The sequence below is a fragment of the Genypterus blacodes genome, unplaced genomic scaffold, assembly GCF_046128005.1.
Source record: "Genypterus blacodes isolate CSIRO-AG114 ecotype Tasmania unplaced genomic scaffold, CSIRO-AGI_Gbla_v1 ptg000215l_1, whole genome shotgun sequence".
NCBI classification, from domain to species: domain Eukaryota; kingdom Metazoa; phylum Chordata; class Actinopteri; order Ophidiiformes; family Ophidiidae; genus Genypterus; species Genypterus blacodes.
In genome coordinates this window covers 106,775-122,700 of record NW_027467014.1, presented here as the reverse complement: position 1 = coordinate 122,700, position 15,926 = coordinate 106,775, and the positions used below count along the sequence as shown (strand labels likewise).

The window sequence follows — 15,926 nt, the reverse complement described above, 5'->3', positions numbered from 1 at the left end:
AGAGTGAGAAGGACTACTTGTTAACCAACGAAGTTTTGTTTTTGTTCATCTATAGATACTCTGTGTAGACCTGGTTTGAGTAATATTTGCCATTGACTCCACAATGTCTTTTATTGGCCACTTAAAAGAATCTCAATCTTAATCATGTTTGGCATTGCAGAGTTAGAGCTAGTTTGGTAATTTTGCTACTGAGCTATTTGACTACTTCAATATAGACTATTTGAATCAAAAGAAAAGTAAATACTGGACTTACATTCATGAGGTGGACAAAAACCACTGAGTTGCTAATGATGACTTGTGTTATTTGAATGTGTAAGTAGCACACTGTTTGCTCACACATTAGCTGTATCATGTTATGTGTTAAGGTTTGTCAGATTACTACATCTCAGCAGGATCTATTAAGCATGTGGCTGTGCAGGTGTTTTCTATCAAGCTGTGAATGGAATAATAAAGCTGCTTTGTCCTCACTGATTGGGCTGTAGACAAACATGCAACATACATGGAGGTTTCAGCCTCTGAGAGTAGTGCAACAGCAGATCTGTGTGATTTGCAATTTGGAAACACGGAAGAAGACTTATCTTTAGTAATATTTAACTAATATTGCTTATACTTCAGCCTTCAGTCTAGTGCTCTTTCCCTCAATGGCCACTAGAGGGGGAGCAGACGCTCATATAAAGTATATCAATTCAAACGTTGTGCTTGCAATGAAAAAAAAGTGCAAAACTTCTGAAACTGGAAGAAGTGGCAGATGAAGTCAGAGATCTGTAAATCACAGATTAGTACAGCGACACGTCACCATGCTACACTGACTGACACCCAACAGCGATGACAGGGAATGAGCTCTCCACATGTTCACCCGGAGGCCTTGCTGACACGGGCCTGGTGACAGGAGAACACGTTTGTCTGTTTAAGACTCTAAGTGTCATCACGTGTCGTACCAAACCCATGTTTTGGGTTTGGTACGATCCTGTCAAATTCCATGTTCTTCATCCTGTCATCAGGGAGTCCTGACAGGGAAACTCACCTGCCAGGTGGTTTCACCTCTGTATCAATAAAGGTGTGGCAAACCTGTCGAGGGGTTTAGAGAAATATTCTAGTATATTACTTTGCTCCCCATATTTTTCTTGGATTTCTAATAATGGATTGGATTGGATTTCTAACTAATGACTTTGTTCAGTAAGTCATTAGTCATTATTGGATGAGTAATTGATGAAGAAATCCAGGTCATTCCAAATAGTTTCCTCTATACTGCACTTCTGGTAAATTCTGGTAGTACCTCCTCCACACCTTGCTAAAATAATTTAAAAAGAAATAGGAAAAGAAAAAGAAAAAAATTAGGAATATATGCAGAAGTGGCTTAAAGTGTTGGTACCCTAAAAAAAACCTTAAACTTTTAAATTTTGTGTTGGTGTGGACACAATTATTTATACCCCTTCACCCCCTGTGCTGTTGGTTATTTATTTTTACTTTAAGGACACAACTTCTGTATCTATTCCTCAGTGTTACGCTTCCTGCCAATAACTCTCCCATAATGAATAATAAAATGGAAAAGCCCCCGTGTGCAAATCATTTCTATCTATAGCTATATTGAAAACCAGAACCCGTGTCTACATATTAATTATACTGTGAAAGACTTGCAGGCATTATGCTCACGGCATTTCATTTCGTAGCGTCAGCGCACATATCAGGTTTGACTGCATTGTTGGAGTTTTCTAATCCAAACACACATTTCCCGCCACTCCTCTTCCAAGACTCTCCTATATGCTTACACTCTTAAAACTCCGACAGACGTGACAAGACAGCCAGCTTCATCAGGTGAGTCTGAGATCAGGTGACTTTATCTTGAAACACATATTTAGAAACAAATTCATGAATGCACATTTAAAGTCTGTAATTTTATAATACTATTATGATTGCAGGAGAGAGAGAGGCCAATTTTGCATCACTTCAAGGTTTTAGATCAAGCAAGTTTTGCTATTTTGGTAAGTTTTTGGTTTTCTTCACTACTTGCTCAAATATATGAAGGATTAAGTTCAATATGCAAATTTACACAACAGATCTCAACACATGAATGACCCCAGAGGACAAATGTGTATCAATGAAATTTCTCTCATGTTGACAGACCGATAGTTCGACATCTTTGGCTAACACAGCAGCTTGTCCATGGCATCACATCAGTTGACAAACTGGAGCAGTGGCCTCTTTGACTGCTTTGATGACACACCATCATGTAAGAATCCAAGCCAGGGTTTTTTTACATTTATAATTTAGCTTTCCTTTGGTTATTTATACCATTCACCAACTGACGGTGGCGTGTTTTTCAGGTTGTTATGGATTCTGGTGCTGCCCCTGCTTTGCCTGCAGCACATCAGGTAAATTCGGGGAGAACAGCTGCCTCCCCCTGTGCGACATCCTGACTCCTGCCCTCCTAGCAGCCTGTGGCATCCCTCTGTGTGTCCCCCCTGCTGCCGTGACGATGAGGGTTGCCATTCGCCACAAGTATGGAATCAAGGTATGATGCAAACTAATGGTTCTCATCATGTCAGACATCCATACTGCAGACACTCAATTTGGACTTATAGCTCATTACGATACGATAATCAATGTCAATAACTAAACAATACCTGACACATACCTCTGTCCACAGGGTTCTCTCTGTAAGGACATCATCACTTCCTGTTTCTGTGAGTGGTGCTCCTGGTGTCAGATGGCTCGAGAGATGAAACACCATAAACAAATGGCCAAAGCAGGAAAGGCTCAACCTGACACGGTGGTGGTCTTGCAGAACCAAATAATCAATCAACCACAACATATTCCTCCTCAGCAATATGTTAACCCGCCTCCAACCAACCCAGCACTTTACCCTGTCACGCCCAACTACGGACCTGGGCCTTCTGGCTTCGTGACCCAGCCAGGTCACTACTGAGCCACGTATTGAACCTCCAATGGAACTGATCGGTGTTATGAAGGAGATTTGGCTCAGGTCAGTTGCGATGTGTTTGTGTGATGATTGTTTCCTGTGCAGATGATTTGTGTTTGGTTTGATTTATGGTTGTGACAAACAGAGTAAAATTAATAGTTTCTTTGACTTCTCTAGTGCTTTGCAAATGATTAACCTGTTGTTTTATTGTTGCCAAATAAGAGTAAATATAAAATCCAGTCCGACCCTGTGACCCCATTATATGTCTTGGTTGAGCTTCAACTACTATTTAAAGCAATATTACCACCAAGGAGGTTCTGTTTTCACCACTATTTATTCAACCATCTGATAGTCAGAAGCATTAAAACAGATGGACCTCAATTATATCTTAAGGATATCTGGGACTTTGGGGTAACTTAGATCAGAATTTTTAGATCTTTTTCCATTTCTTAGGCTTTCTTGAACATTGAGACATTGATCTTGCACAGGTCACATTATGGCATCACTTTATATTAGCAAGTAAAATAGCTGCCACCATTGTGTCGCTAAGACGATGCTGATTCAGCAGGACAAAATGTTTTTGATAAATATCCTTAGACTTTTATGTTTAATCTGATTGACACAATCAATTTCAAAGTCATGAAGGTAGAAGTTTGGCTTTCTGGGGTCTGATGGGCCTTGGTGGAGGTACTGGATTTAGTGCTACAATACTTGAATGTGATTGTCAAGACCAAAATGACTATTAGGTCAATTATTAATTTTTAGTTCAGGCATCCAAGACACGGACTGTGGTCTCAGCCACATCAGACTTTAAGACTTGTGCCCAAAACTATTCTGTCTCATCTGAAGAGGAGTGAAAGATTAAATCAGCATCGCACCTTTAAACAAGATACTGCAGATGAGTGAATGTTAGAGGCAACAACCACGAGTTGCCAGACATGACACCATTGACATACATGTCAACGTGTTTGGAAAACTCATGTGTCATCTGAGTCGAGCATGAAAAGCCGGTTTACTCGTGCTGTGGAAAACATCTCAGCACGGGACAGCAATGTCCCACACGTCAGTTGAGGCAGAAACATTCTTCAGTCATTTAAATGTGCACATTTGCACTAACTTTCATCTAATAACCTTTGTGCATTTTTTAAAGATTGATTTATGTTTCTGATATTGTTTGGGCATTTTTGAGACGTTCTATGTGTACAAGACATTATTTGTTAAATGAGTAAACAAATAAAAGTCATTTGTAAAAATGTGTTTGTAATGGAAACTGTTTTGTTGTTACTGTTTCATTGTCTGGCAGGATGGTGGACTCATATCATCTCAATATCCACTTTATACTTTATACTAGTCTATTCTAATTATATTAATAAAACCTTTCAGTCTCATTTGTACAGAAGGAGACCAAGTGTGAATTACTTTTTCTTTGATATTTATTATGTACATATATGGGTGTTTGTGTCTTGCTGCGTCACCCTATTGTTGTTCCGGTAATACAGGTTTTCATTTTGTCTCTGTTGTTTTCCCACGAACAAAGTCAGATCTTTCAGTAATGAAAGGAGGAAGCAGCGCGCCGGTAATTAAGAGCGTCAGGTGTCATTGTCATTATAATCACATCAGCCTCCGGCCCTTTAAGAACGCCACCCTGAATGCCGAGCCTTCGACCAAAACAAAGAAGCTGGGGCTGCCAGCCTTCACCAAAAACCTGCCGGCAAAACAGAGAGGAACACAAATGAAGTCACGGAAGAGGCAGCGTGTTTCAAATCACAACAAAGCTATTAATTAATAAATATTCACCGTTTATGCTGCAAAACCTCCAGAAGTGAAGTCTCTGGGTTCACCTGGTACAGCCTCTCTGCCGCATCTTCAAAGAAAACCTGCAGAGTTCACATGTGAACAGGGAATAAAACCCACAACCTTAGTTATTTAACTTACTGATATGGAAATGTCATCTTCATCAAGCTGCTGTACTCTTAAACAATCATATAAGATGTGACAGCCGACCTGTAGGTTCTGTGGGAGGTACTTCCTGTCCGTGTCCCAGGGTGGAAGCTCCTCTCCAAACATCACAGCCAGGTGGTCCAGGAAACTGACAGAGAAGTCACAAGAAGATGCGTTTAGGTGCATTTCTGAGACATATTTGATGTAAAAACGCCCCAAACTCCAGCTGGATAATAACAGAACCTCTGAACTTTGGTCGAATTAAGAAGTTTACCAGCTGTTCTCGCAGAAGGCCGAGATGAAGTCCGTCTGCTGGTGCTCAGGATAGAGGAGGAGGACGGGCCAGTGCAGGACGCCCTGCTCGTCCAAGAACACGCGAGCGCCCGTGGCCTCCTGAGTGATCAGGGCGTCTAGGCTCAGCACTGCCATGGCGACCGAGGAGCCGCCGTCCTCGTCCTCGCTGTCTGAACCGTGCTGTGGCTTGTCAGGCTGGTGAAGTTTGACGCCACGTTCCTGTAGACAGTCAGGAAAAAGGTCAAAGTTTGGAACCAGGTGTTGAATCCCACAGTGAGTATCAAATGCGTCGTGGAAGGTTGTTTGTTCTCACAGGACACACACCTGTATCGCAGCCAGAAGAGCTTTTTTCTCACCGAGAAGCTTCTTCTCTTTGACCTTGGACTTTCTGGCGTCCCTCTCTGCTGCCCTCTAAGGCGCAAAATCAATCAATCAATCAAAAACTCAGAATCAGATTCAAACTATTGCCCAAACTCCCTCCTGAGGAGTGTCGCACCTTTTGCTTATCCGCCGCAGCTCTCAGCTCCTGCAGCTTCTTGTCGGTTGGATGAACCTTCAGGCCTTCATCGCACCACCAGAGGGCCTCAGCAAACTGACGCAGCTCCACGCAACACTGAGCACCTGGGGACACCATTACACACAAATTCTGATTCTGCTCTCGTCATCATCAGCAGATCAAACACAGCTACACACATCACCATAGTGTCTCACTCTTGAGACAAGTTGATATGTGGGTAACTAACTAATGAAGTGTTAAGTCCTACACACACACACACACACACACACACACACACACGCACACGCACACACACACACACACCTCTCATTAAGGCTTTGAGATGATCTGGTTTGAGCTTCCTTGCGATGGCAGCATCCTTAAGTGCAGAGCGGATGTTACCTGTGTGAGGAAACCAGAGAGAACGGATCAAGTATAAACAATAACAATAAGTAAGTCTCAGCTCCAGGATGTGCCGAAGTGTCTTAGTAGTAATAAAAAAGCTTCAAATTACGTCTTTGATAATAACATAACCATTCTTGCCCCTCACAGCAGCATTAACAGCCATTATAACACGTTTTAACTCCCTAAATAACTGACTTCTATCACATTTGTACATTAACAGAGAGGAATTCTCACCCAGATGAAACTGTGCGGCGGCTCTGTTAGTGAACAGAACCATGTTGGTGTCTTTATCGTCTCCGTTCTTCTCATAGTTCCTTTTCAGAGCTGCTGTGTAAACTAACACAGCCTTCTCGTAGCTCTTCTCCTTGAAATACTCATTTGCTTCATCCTTCAGATTACGCACTTGCTCTGAGGGAAGAAGAGAGAAGAACAATGTTTATTTATTGGGTCAAATCACATCATGCAAACTGACAGCTCTCCAGCTGCATGTCCACTTTCTTGGTCCATACGGGGACTCGAACCGGTGACCCTCCGGTTCCCAAGCTGAGTCCACAATGGACTAAGCTACTGCTAGAGTTTATAGTGTTTACAGCTTGTTTACATGACGGGTGTGACACGGTTCTGCTAAAAGTGCTGGGTGGTCCACAGACCTTCAGGGGTTCTGTCGTCATCGTGGATGATCGCTTGCAGACAGGCCAGATCTGGATACTTCATGGGGTCGATCTCGTCCGGGATGGACTTCATAAACAGCGGGATCCTATCGAGCTCCTGGATGACAGTTACACAATAACACCAGTGAATTCACATTACGTCATGCGTGTAATCACAGAACTTTAACTTTGTTTACATTCTCTTACCTCCTCCCAGTTGTCTTCGTTTAACGCCTTTTTGTATCTCTCAGCCTTAAATTTGTCCATGAACGCATCCATTCCATCATCACTGTCACTATCCAGCGCCATTTTCGGACAGGAAGTACCTCTTACCTAAATGTTTCTTTTGTGCCTGTAATGTTAATTTACAAGAACAGAGCTGCCACAAACACCCCAACTAAACAACTGTTGTTTTGAATAGAGGAGCTGCGGTGTGTTAGTTACGCGTGGGTCCTAGCAGTGCTACCTGGTTATCTGTCCGTACGGAAACACATTAGGAGTACAAAAGTTCCGCTGGCGCAAACCGGCTACGCGTTAATAATAAATATAAACTTGTTATCGAGCAATGTAGTTTATTTGTCCCTTTGTAACGTTTTTATTTTTTGTTTAACATTACTATTGTATCATGATAAATGTTATTTTATATCCAGGTTATGGATATGTGTGGCAGTAAGTAGCATAAAATAGCTCAGAGATCACTTGAATATATCTAGATACAATGATTTTTTTATTCCTTTCACCATAAATCACTTATATTTTGCATAATTGTACACACAGACATATAATAAAAACATTTATTCCCACATTCATATAGTTTCCACTCTTCCCAGAAGGTCTAACAGTCCATCTTTACTGAGGAACATCGTCCCGCCGCTCTGCTGACAGATGACCTCATACCTGGGTGTCTCCTCTAAAGCATCCTGCCCCGCTACGATCACATACGGGTATCCGAGCCGGCTGGCGTCCTTCAGCCTCTTCCCGATGGTCATGTGGGTCCGGTCGTCCAGGAGCACTTCGCCCCTCAGACCAGGCAGAGTCTCTCCTAAAGTGTGAGCCAGCTCCTCGGCCAGGCCTGCCACCTCGTCCGTCTTACTTCCCTTCTTAGGAGGGACCACACACACCTGGTACGGAGCTAGAAGTCCCGGCCAGCGAATGCCGTCTTCTGTCGACATTACCTCGACGGCTGCTGCTAGGATTCGCGTCACCCCGAGCCCGAAGCAGCCCATCTCAGCCACGCTCGGCTTGTTCTGCGCGTTGCTGAAGGAGGCATTGAATATGTGAGAGTACTTTGTCCCTAAATAAAAGGTGTGACCTACTTCTATACCCTTTGACTCCACCAGCGTGCCGGTGTTGCATTGTGGGCACTCGCTCTCTTCTGATGTCATCGTCTCCGCGTTGGCAGAGAAGTTGCAGGTCCCGCACACCAGGAGTCTGTCCTCGCCGACGTCCGCCGGCAGCTGGAACTCGTGGGACAGCTTCCCACCGATGTTCCCCGTGTCGGCTCTGACCTTGACACAGCGAAGGCCCAGCCGAGAGAAGAGGCGGGCGTACGCTCCGCACACCGACTCGTACGTGTCGTGAGCCGCTTCTTCACTCACGTCAAACGAGTACATGTCCTTCATGTAGAACTCCCGCCCGCGCAGCAGGCCGAACCTGGGCTTCAGCTCGTCTCGAAATTTGCGGGTGATCTGATGGAAACAAAATAAAATTATCAAGTATAACTCCGGGTAAACACCTGCGAAAGGCTTGGCTGATGTTTACGAGCGCTAACCTGGTAGAGGAGCAGAGGGAGCTGCTTGTAGGACAGCGTGGCCTGGTGAGCGACCAGAGTGGTGACGGCCTCCTCGTGCGTGGGGCCTAAGCAGTAATCGGCGCCGTGTCGGTCTTTGAGACGGAACAGCTCCTTTCCCATTAAGTTCCAACGATCACTGGATCTCCACAGATCAGCCGAGCACAAACTGGGCATGTCCAACTTCTGCCCGCCGATCCCATGCATCTCCTGGTCAATTAGCCTCACCTGGGGAATGAAACAAGTCAATGTAAGGTGCAAGGTTTGATCATAGTGAGAGTTTCTACACAAATCCTAGATTAGATCCCAGTTGCTGTGAATCTGAATCCTCCCTCTTGGTCTTACCAGCTTCTCCATGGATCGCACGGTGGCAGGCAGGATGTAGTAGCACCCGGGGCTGGAGGGATGGATGAGGCCGGCCTGCTGCATCAGCCTCTGGCTCTTACAGGTCATCTCCCCTGACAGGCGGCTGTCCTGCCCCACATCCCGCAGGTTGGAGGGCTGATAGAGGCGAGACACCAGGAGCGCCGGTCTGGATCTGGAGGAGGAGGAGGCCGAGGACGAGGAGGGAGTGGCGGCTTGCTCGGCGCAGCTTGAATGGCTCCTTCTTGGAAGTGTTAGTCTTCTATGGAGGCGATGAAACCTCAAACACTGATGCATTATGGTCTCCATGGTGCAGTACGGCTGATAGGACAGAGACAAAACATCAACAAGTGATCTATGCATGGAAGTGTTACTTCCACAAAACAACCATTAAACGGTTGGACCTGGAAAAGCCTGAGGATCTCATTAAAACAGGAATGTCGAATGAGTTATTGTTTATCTTAAAGCATTTCTGTGTCCATACATGTGTAGAAGCATGAATGCAGACGGTCAAGGTCACACAGCTCTGTAACCGCGCTCACATCTGAGCTGTGCACGTATCTAATGAACTGGAAGCGTCTCGGTCTGTGTGTGTAAGTGTGTGTGTTTGGATCATACCGGTCCCAGTTTAAGTGGCTTATTGATAGACCAGCTCCTTTCCTCAGCTGACGTTAGCTTAGCTTCTCCAGTTAGCCCATAATGTGCACGTTTATATACAGACAATAAACAAAACTCACTCTCACTCGGGTTAAAGCAGATAAAGTGGCGGCATGTGAGCGCTCTGAGGTGATAATATGAAGAAGTTGTCAAAAACGAGCGTTTCTACTGAGTTATCAGACAGCCAAACATTGAAGTGTCTGCCATGTTGTTTACTTCGGCGCTTTGACTCGAGGTTGGACGCGCCACATCGCCATCTACCGGCCTGGGGCCGTACGTGCACATGATCGTGTTTCTGTTTTCTCCTTCCTGCTGCAAATTCTAACACATTATACGAGTTTAAAGGCATAATAGGTATAATGCAATTACGAATCACTACATACAGCAGAGTTGTTGTATTTATTTAGTGCTATTTTATGTTTTTTAATTCTATTTGATTCCTGAATGTCCTCTGACGCCCTGTGTAGTATAGATCCTGCTTCACACAAGTGATGGGAGTATCGATTCCGTGATATCGATATATCGATACTCACATGAGATCAAACAGATGTCTCGTTCGGGGTTTCTGTTCTCAAAATCGATATAAAAGTCACCTAAGATTATGATGGTGTCAGCATGATTTACTATGTCTGCAATAAATGTGGAGAACTCATCTAAGAATCGTGTGTAATGGCCAGGAGGGAAGTAGAAAACAGCCTTGTGGAAGGAAAGTTGTTTGCCTACAGAGGGATGTGCATTATTAGTAATACAAGAGACGAGACATCTATGCCTCTGCATCTTTTCGTGGTAAGGTTGAGTGCTTGATCAAAAATGATACCTTTTTGGGGGGAAATATGACCAGCATGGACCAGCATGAGCATGAAGCTAAGTTTGTCGAAGGTTTGACTCGAGTTGTTTTGTACAGATGATTTTCAGTGTAGATGAAAAGGCCTCAGTATCAGTTTGCACACCGGCTGTGTCCATGACTGCGGGTCATTGCTCAGTGTCGGTCTCACCGCCGCATAACCTTTTTCCCCACAGGGAGCATCTGTGTCCTCTTCCTCCTCCTCTTCTTCCTCACCACCCCGGCCATCATCATCTCCACTATGGACAAGTTCAACGTTACCAAACCAGTGGAGTATCTTAATGTAAGTGCCATACAGTCAACTTGAAGGAGACGGTTGATGATCATAAACACACACATCCATCTCTGATCTCCTTTTTCTTCTCCCACAGAATCCAATCATTACTCAGTTCTTCCCCACCCTCCTGTTGTGGTCTTTTTTTGGCCCTGCTTCCAACAATTGTATACTACTCTGCCTTTTTTGAAGCCCACTGGACACGGTATGTCATACACTGTTAGCAGTTGAACATGTTGTCTGAGTCATGTTCTCCCTTTTCCTAGTTGAGTTTTATGTTTCATGATGTGTTTGAGAGAGTGTTGTCTGTCTTTTTATTTACATATCGTATTTCTTTTGGTTCCTACAGGTCTGGAGAAAACAGGACTACGATGCATAAATGTTACACTTTCTTCATCTTCATGGTCCTGTTGCTGCCGGGTACAGCATGTACAGCATGTTCCTTCACAGCTTTACAATACTGTGAAAAGTAAAACGATACAATTGGTCTTAAACTTGTTGCTTTTGCCTTTTCTTGTGGTTCAAATAGTTGTGTTGTATCATTACAGTTGGATCTGTTCTTCCGATGGCTTTTTGACCGAAGATTCTTCTTGGATGATGCTAAAGTGAGATTTGAGTAGGTAGCGTGATTTTCACACATTAATCACAATGTCACTTTTTTTTATTTTACTTCATTACTGCCAACATGAACTTGTTTGACTGCCATCGTGACAAAACATGTTCTGTCTTCAATTGTTTATTATGTGTGTAGTTCTATTGAATGCGGTATCTCTCTAATAAGGTTTTCCCAGAATATACATGAAGATTCATCTGCCTCTTCATGAGTGAAATAAGAGCTTTTTGAGTTTCGCAGCAAGTTCAACATTGCAGTGCCAACAAGAACAAGCCAGCAGTTCAACCTGTAGAGCCCAGCAGCATATTATGTTAATCAGATAATTATTCATTCAAGATTAGACATGAGCCCCAGCAATAACTCGGGCATAATAATAATTGAGTGAACATGCAGATATTTTATATAAGTGAGATAATAGAAGGTGCAATATGTCAACTGGGTTCATGTTAAAAGACTCCAATCTCTGTTGTCTTTCTCTGTTCTTTAGGTGTGTGTTTCTTCCTGACAACGGGGCTTTCTTTGTGAACTATGTCATTGCTTCTGCGTTCATCGGTAATGCCATGGACCTGCTGAGGATTCCTGGTCTTCTTATGTACATGATACGACTTCTCCTGGCTAGATCTGCAGCCAAACGTCGGAATGTGAAAAGGATTAGTCCTTCTTCTCCTTGCTGAGTAGAATTGATTTCTGAGCCCTTATGACGTGCAGGCAGTCCCCGAGTTCCGAACCCCCAACTTGCGCTCACCCATTACTTATGTGCCGACCTCCTAAAGCCTATTGTCGTCGAAGATGACAACAATAGGTCCAATTCTCTGCCTCTTCTGGCTGCTGTTCTTCTCAACTGTTCGCTCAGCTAAGAAGAGGGCACCATCTACTGGCTACTTGTGTCCTATCACATTCCCAAAAGTGTTTAGCTCTGGCACCTTGGTCTTCAGTGTGGTAAAGTCCCAACATGTTTGTTCTTTACAGGGATTACAACTGGAACGTCCATGTTCACGTTCATAGTTCTGATCATCACAATCATTATCTGCCTCTCTCATGTCTGCTTTGGACATTTTAAATATCTGAGTGCTCACAATTACAAGGTAATACACTTCTCAGTCTACTATTTGCTTGTCTTTCATGTTGTCCAATTAAATAATGTCAACATTTCAGACCGGTAATTATATTCAGCTGCTCATGTTAACGGCATGTTTTCTGTCTCAGATCGACACCCAGGATGTGGATGGAGTTGAGAATGGGCAGGTAGTATGTGCCCCAGCCTCCAACAAGTCAGCAGTGAGTATCTGGATGTGCTTATTTTATGACAGTCAAGTAACATAAATGATTGCTAGGAGTCTGTATGTCTCGATTCTAATGTGCTTTTCTGTTCATTCTCTTTTCCGTCAGATATACGTTCCATTTGGGAAAAGGTTGACACACCCTTAAACTGTGGCACACTACACTGATTTCTATGGTGTTCTCTGAGCCTTCAATGGGACTGCTGTTGTACTGCTGCTACTGATGGTGCCTCCAGTGGGGGTTCTTGCACGGCTCCCTCAGGAGGACCGGGAGTCAAGGGTCTCCAGGTCCTCTTGGGGCGTTCAGTCGAGACAGGCCCTAAATACCTGGGTCAGATCCTGATTGGTTTATCTGTATGTTTCCCACTCTTGTTTTTTCGTGCACAACTTCAGCCCCAGATGTTTACGTTAAGAGTATTTGTCTTTGAAAATTAGCAATCAATTTTAGGTGGCGACTGTTTGAATAATCATGCATTCCACATCCCATCACTCGCCCTTCCTTTCTCAGTGTTGAGTTGTTGTTTGTCATTCTGTCACTTTGGTGCTTAAGTATCAACTTTTTGGCCAGATCGCACAAAAATACGTTTTGACAGTTACAATAGTGGATTAGGTCCAAATCCATTCACCATCTTGGTCATTTTGAAAATTGTAGCATCACACTATGAAATAGTCTTGTCCTGCCGTATGAAACAAATTATTTTGAATATTATGTTACAATTATTTACAAATCAAGTCTACATTCCAATAGCAGATCCAGTTACCAGCCTTGTAAAGCCTCTGCCAGAGAGAGCACAGTGTATAGCTATCATTTCTACACTTCTACACAACAAACATTCTGCGCAACTGTGAGCATAGAGTTCACACTAAAGAGCCAAACGTGGGTTAATTAACGGAGAAATTCCTTTTCACTAATTTGTGTCATGCCTCAGAATAAGCTTAGACAAACATGTACCTGTGTATACACTAAGTAACAAAATAATCGTGTGCAATGCAGTTCCTGTACAATTATGAACTTACTCAGGATTTATTAAGCTTCTTGTTTCTGTCATTATTTTTTTTTAAGTCCATACAAATACTATGTGTTTACACCCCAGTCAACAAATGATTGATGCTATATCAAGACACATTTTTGCAGACAAAGCATAACTACAGTGCGTCCAGTTCTGATTGGACCATAATGTGAAAAAATGAATTTTCCTGCTGCTCAGAGAACTGTTGTGGGAAATGTGCACAATTTTTTCTTTCACTCATATGATTGACAGAGAAGACAGTATCCGTGTGGGGATGATGACGATGATGATGATGATGATGATCCTAATCTGTTGCCATAATTTGTCCACGGGTATATTATCCCTGGTTTAAGAGTTTATTATGGTACTTCCGAAAAGATCTTCCGCTTACAGCACACAGGAGGTGCACAGCTCTTATCCCAGCTCGCCATTCAGTGGACAAAGCAGTCGTGCAGCATCACCGGCCAAGCGCCGCCCGAGTCGATGAATGCTCCCGATCCAGCCGCAATGATCGCTAAGAGGTAAAGTAGGTGTCAACAAACTTTACTGCATTTCCTGCGGCAGATCTAATTTATGTTGCTACGTCACTGTTACTGTGTTGCAGGGTCTCGCAGTTAAACAAAGAAGCGTCACTCAGGACCTTGGCAGCTCAGAACCTACGGAGCAAAAGAAAACTGTCTGAAATTCTTGGACAGGTGAGTCATCAACAGCCAGACATTGTTCACACATCAGACTTTACATCTACACATGCAGGGTTTGAGCCTCTGAGTTTGATGTTTGATGAAGCTCTGAAGAAGCACAGTGATGATCTGTGTTTTCATCTCTTTCAGATTGGGCGAGTCGTCTGCTGGGCAGCACGTCAGAGAGCAGCTCCCTCTTCACCTTGCCGCACCTCACCCGCGACGGTCAGCGCCCCCCTGCAGGGCCGGCAGTACCTCCTGCTGGGAGAGGAGCTGCTGCTGCTGCTGCTGCTCTGGACCATGTTAACTGAGTCGATGCTCAGCCTGCTCGCTGCTGGACCAGACTGGACACTACAGTTTCTCCCCAACGTTCTCAGTCCCTCTCTAAGGCCCCGCCCCTTATTTATGTATCTGTATGAGTCTGACCTTAGTTTGGCTGCCGCTTGTGCACTTCATGTGATATCTGCAGCATTCCACCGTACAAACGCCACAGCAGTGTCTTGGGTTTTGGTGCAAAGTATTCCTTTTTCCAGCAGGTCACCACTGAGTCTGGGGCTGCTGACAGCAATGTTTTGTAAGCTAAAGTCACGCAATTTCTATTTTCTTAAAAAGAAAACTATTACCAGCAATTTATATCAAGCCTTTTATTTTATTTTCCTCGTACTTGTATGTTGTAGTACTTGTTCTTAACAGATGTGTTTACTCCACAATTATAAACTTATTGTTTAAACCTTGAGTGGTCTGAATGTTCTCTCCATAAATACATTGAACTGTGTAACAGTCCAGTACATGCCTCTTTAATACATTACTGTAAGTGTGTTACTTATTCATATTTTACTTGTGTGCGAACTAGATTGTGATGGAGGAGGTGAGGATGGACTCGATGATGGAAGAGTAGAAGTGCACCATCATTGTCTTTTGCAGGTTGAACTCCTTCAGCTGCCGCAGGAAGAATACCCTCTGCTGGGCTTTTTTGGTGAGGGAGCTGACGTTGAGCTCGGGTCCTGGGAGATAATGGGTCCCAGTAATCGAAAGGACTCCACGGTGTCAGCTGGGTACTCACACAGAATGATAGCGGGCGGGGCTGCGTTGAGTCAGAAATCCACAACCATCTCCTCTGTTCAGAGCATTAATCTCCAGATTGTTCTTCCTGCACCAATTCACCAGACGGTCAATCTCCCGCCTGTAGGCGGACCCGTCCCCATCAGAGATGAGTCCAATGAGGGTGGTGTCTTCCGCGAACTTCAGGAGCTGGACCGACAGATGACTGCAGGCGTTGGTGTATAAGGAGAAGAGCAGAGGAGAGAGAACGCAGCCCTGATGGGAACCGGTTCTTAAGTAGCGTTTGTGAGTTGCTCAGTTAATGGTGGTCAGTATAATACCATTGATCCATGCCCTGCTCTACAACATAAACATATCTGCTCCATGACGGTCTAGTAGTGTGTGCCTGTAAATACGGTGTGTGTTTTGGGTCTAAATCCAAAGGAGAAAATGTTATGTCATTGTTTTATTTTCATTTATTTATAACTTTAATTAAATGTATTTGAATCTTTTGAATGTATTTTTTTATACTTGAAATTCTCTGCTTTAGCATAAAGCCAGATCATTTTGCTGTCGTCTGTCTGCCTGTCTGATTTGTTGGACACCACCGAGTCTGTTGCTTTTCTAGTCATGATAAGGTGATTTTATTTTTTATACCTCTTCATTTTT

The 15,926-nt window shown here is 43.8% G+C and overlaps 3 protein-coding genes across 4 annotated transcripts; 1 reads left to right on the top strand and 2 right to left on the bottom strand.

Moving 5' to 3' along the window:
- The first annotated feature begins 1,654 nt into the window (after nucleotides 1-1,654).
- Nucleotides 1,655-3,641, top strand: LOC143016001 (cornifelin-like). Its single transcript, XM_076170196.1, has 5 exons — nucleotides 1,655-1,815; nucleotides 1,920-1,982; nucleotides 2,123-2,230; nucleotides 2,325-2,512; nucleotides 2,648-3,641. The coding sequence occupies exons 3-5, from the start codon at nucleotides 2,164-2,166 to the stop codon at nucleotides 2,924-2,926; spliced, it is 534 nt and encodes a 177-aa protein (XP_076026311.1). The 5' UTR covers nucleotides 1,655-1,815; nucleotides 1,920-1,982; nucleotides 2,123-2,163; the 3' UTR covers nucleotides 2,927-3,641.
- ttc4 (tetratricopeptide repeat domain 4) lies at nucleotides 3,358-7,190 on the bottom strand. Its single transcript, XM_076170195.1, has 10 exons — nucleotides 6,914-7,190; nucleotides 6,707-6,824; nucleotides 6,291-6,464; nucleotides 5,976-6,053; nucleotides 5,652-5,776; nucleotides 5,480-5,566; nucleotides 5,136-5,374; nucleotides 4,925-5,009; nucleotides 4,718-4,797; nucleotides 3,358-4,625 (listed from the first exon to the last, which is right to left on the bottom strand). The coding sequence occupies exons 1-10, from the start codon at nucleotides 7,013-7,015 to the stop codon at nucleotides 4,532-4,534; spliced, it is 1,182 nt and encodes a 393-aa protein (XP_076026310.1). The 5' UTR covers nucleotides 7,016-7,190; the 3' UTR covers nucleotides 3,358-4,531.
- Nucleotides 7,191-7,413: 223 nt separating this feature from the next.
- Nucleotides 7,414-9,756, bottom strand: pars2 (prolyl-tRNA synthetase 2, mitochondrial). Of its 2 annotated transcripts, none has more exons than XM_076170137.1 (4): nucleotides 9,477-9,756; nucleotides 8,841-9,179; nucleotides 8,478-8,723; nucleotides 7,414-8,394 (listed from the first exon to the last, which is right to left on the bottom strand). In XM_076170137.1, the coding sequence occupies exons 2-4, from the start codon at nucleotides 9,165-9,167 to the stop codon at nucleotides 7,513-7,515; spliced, it is 1,455 nt and encodes a 484-aa protein (XP_076026252.1). In that variant the 5' UTR covers nucleotides 9,168-9,179; nucleotides 9,477-9,756; the 3' UTR covers nucleotides 7,414-7,512. The 2 variants fall into 2 exon arrangements, with proteins under 2 accessions (XP_076026252.1, XP_076026253.1); XM_076170138.1 differs by having other exon boundaries at nucleotides 9,596-9,756.
- Between the last annotated feature and the right edge of the window lie 6,170 nt (nucleotides 9,757-15,926).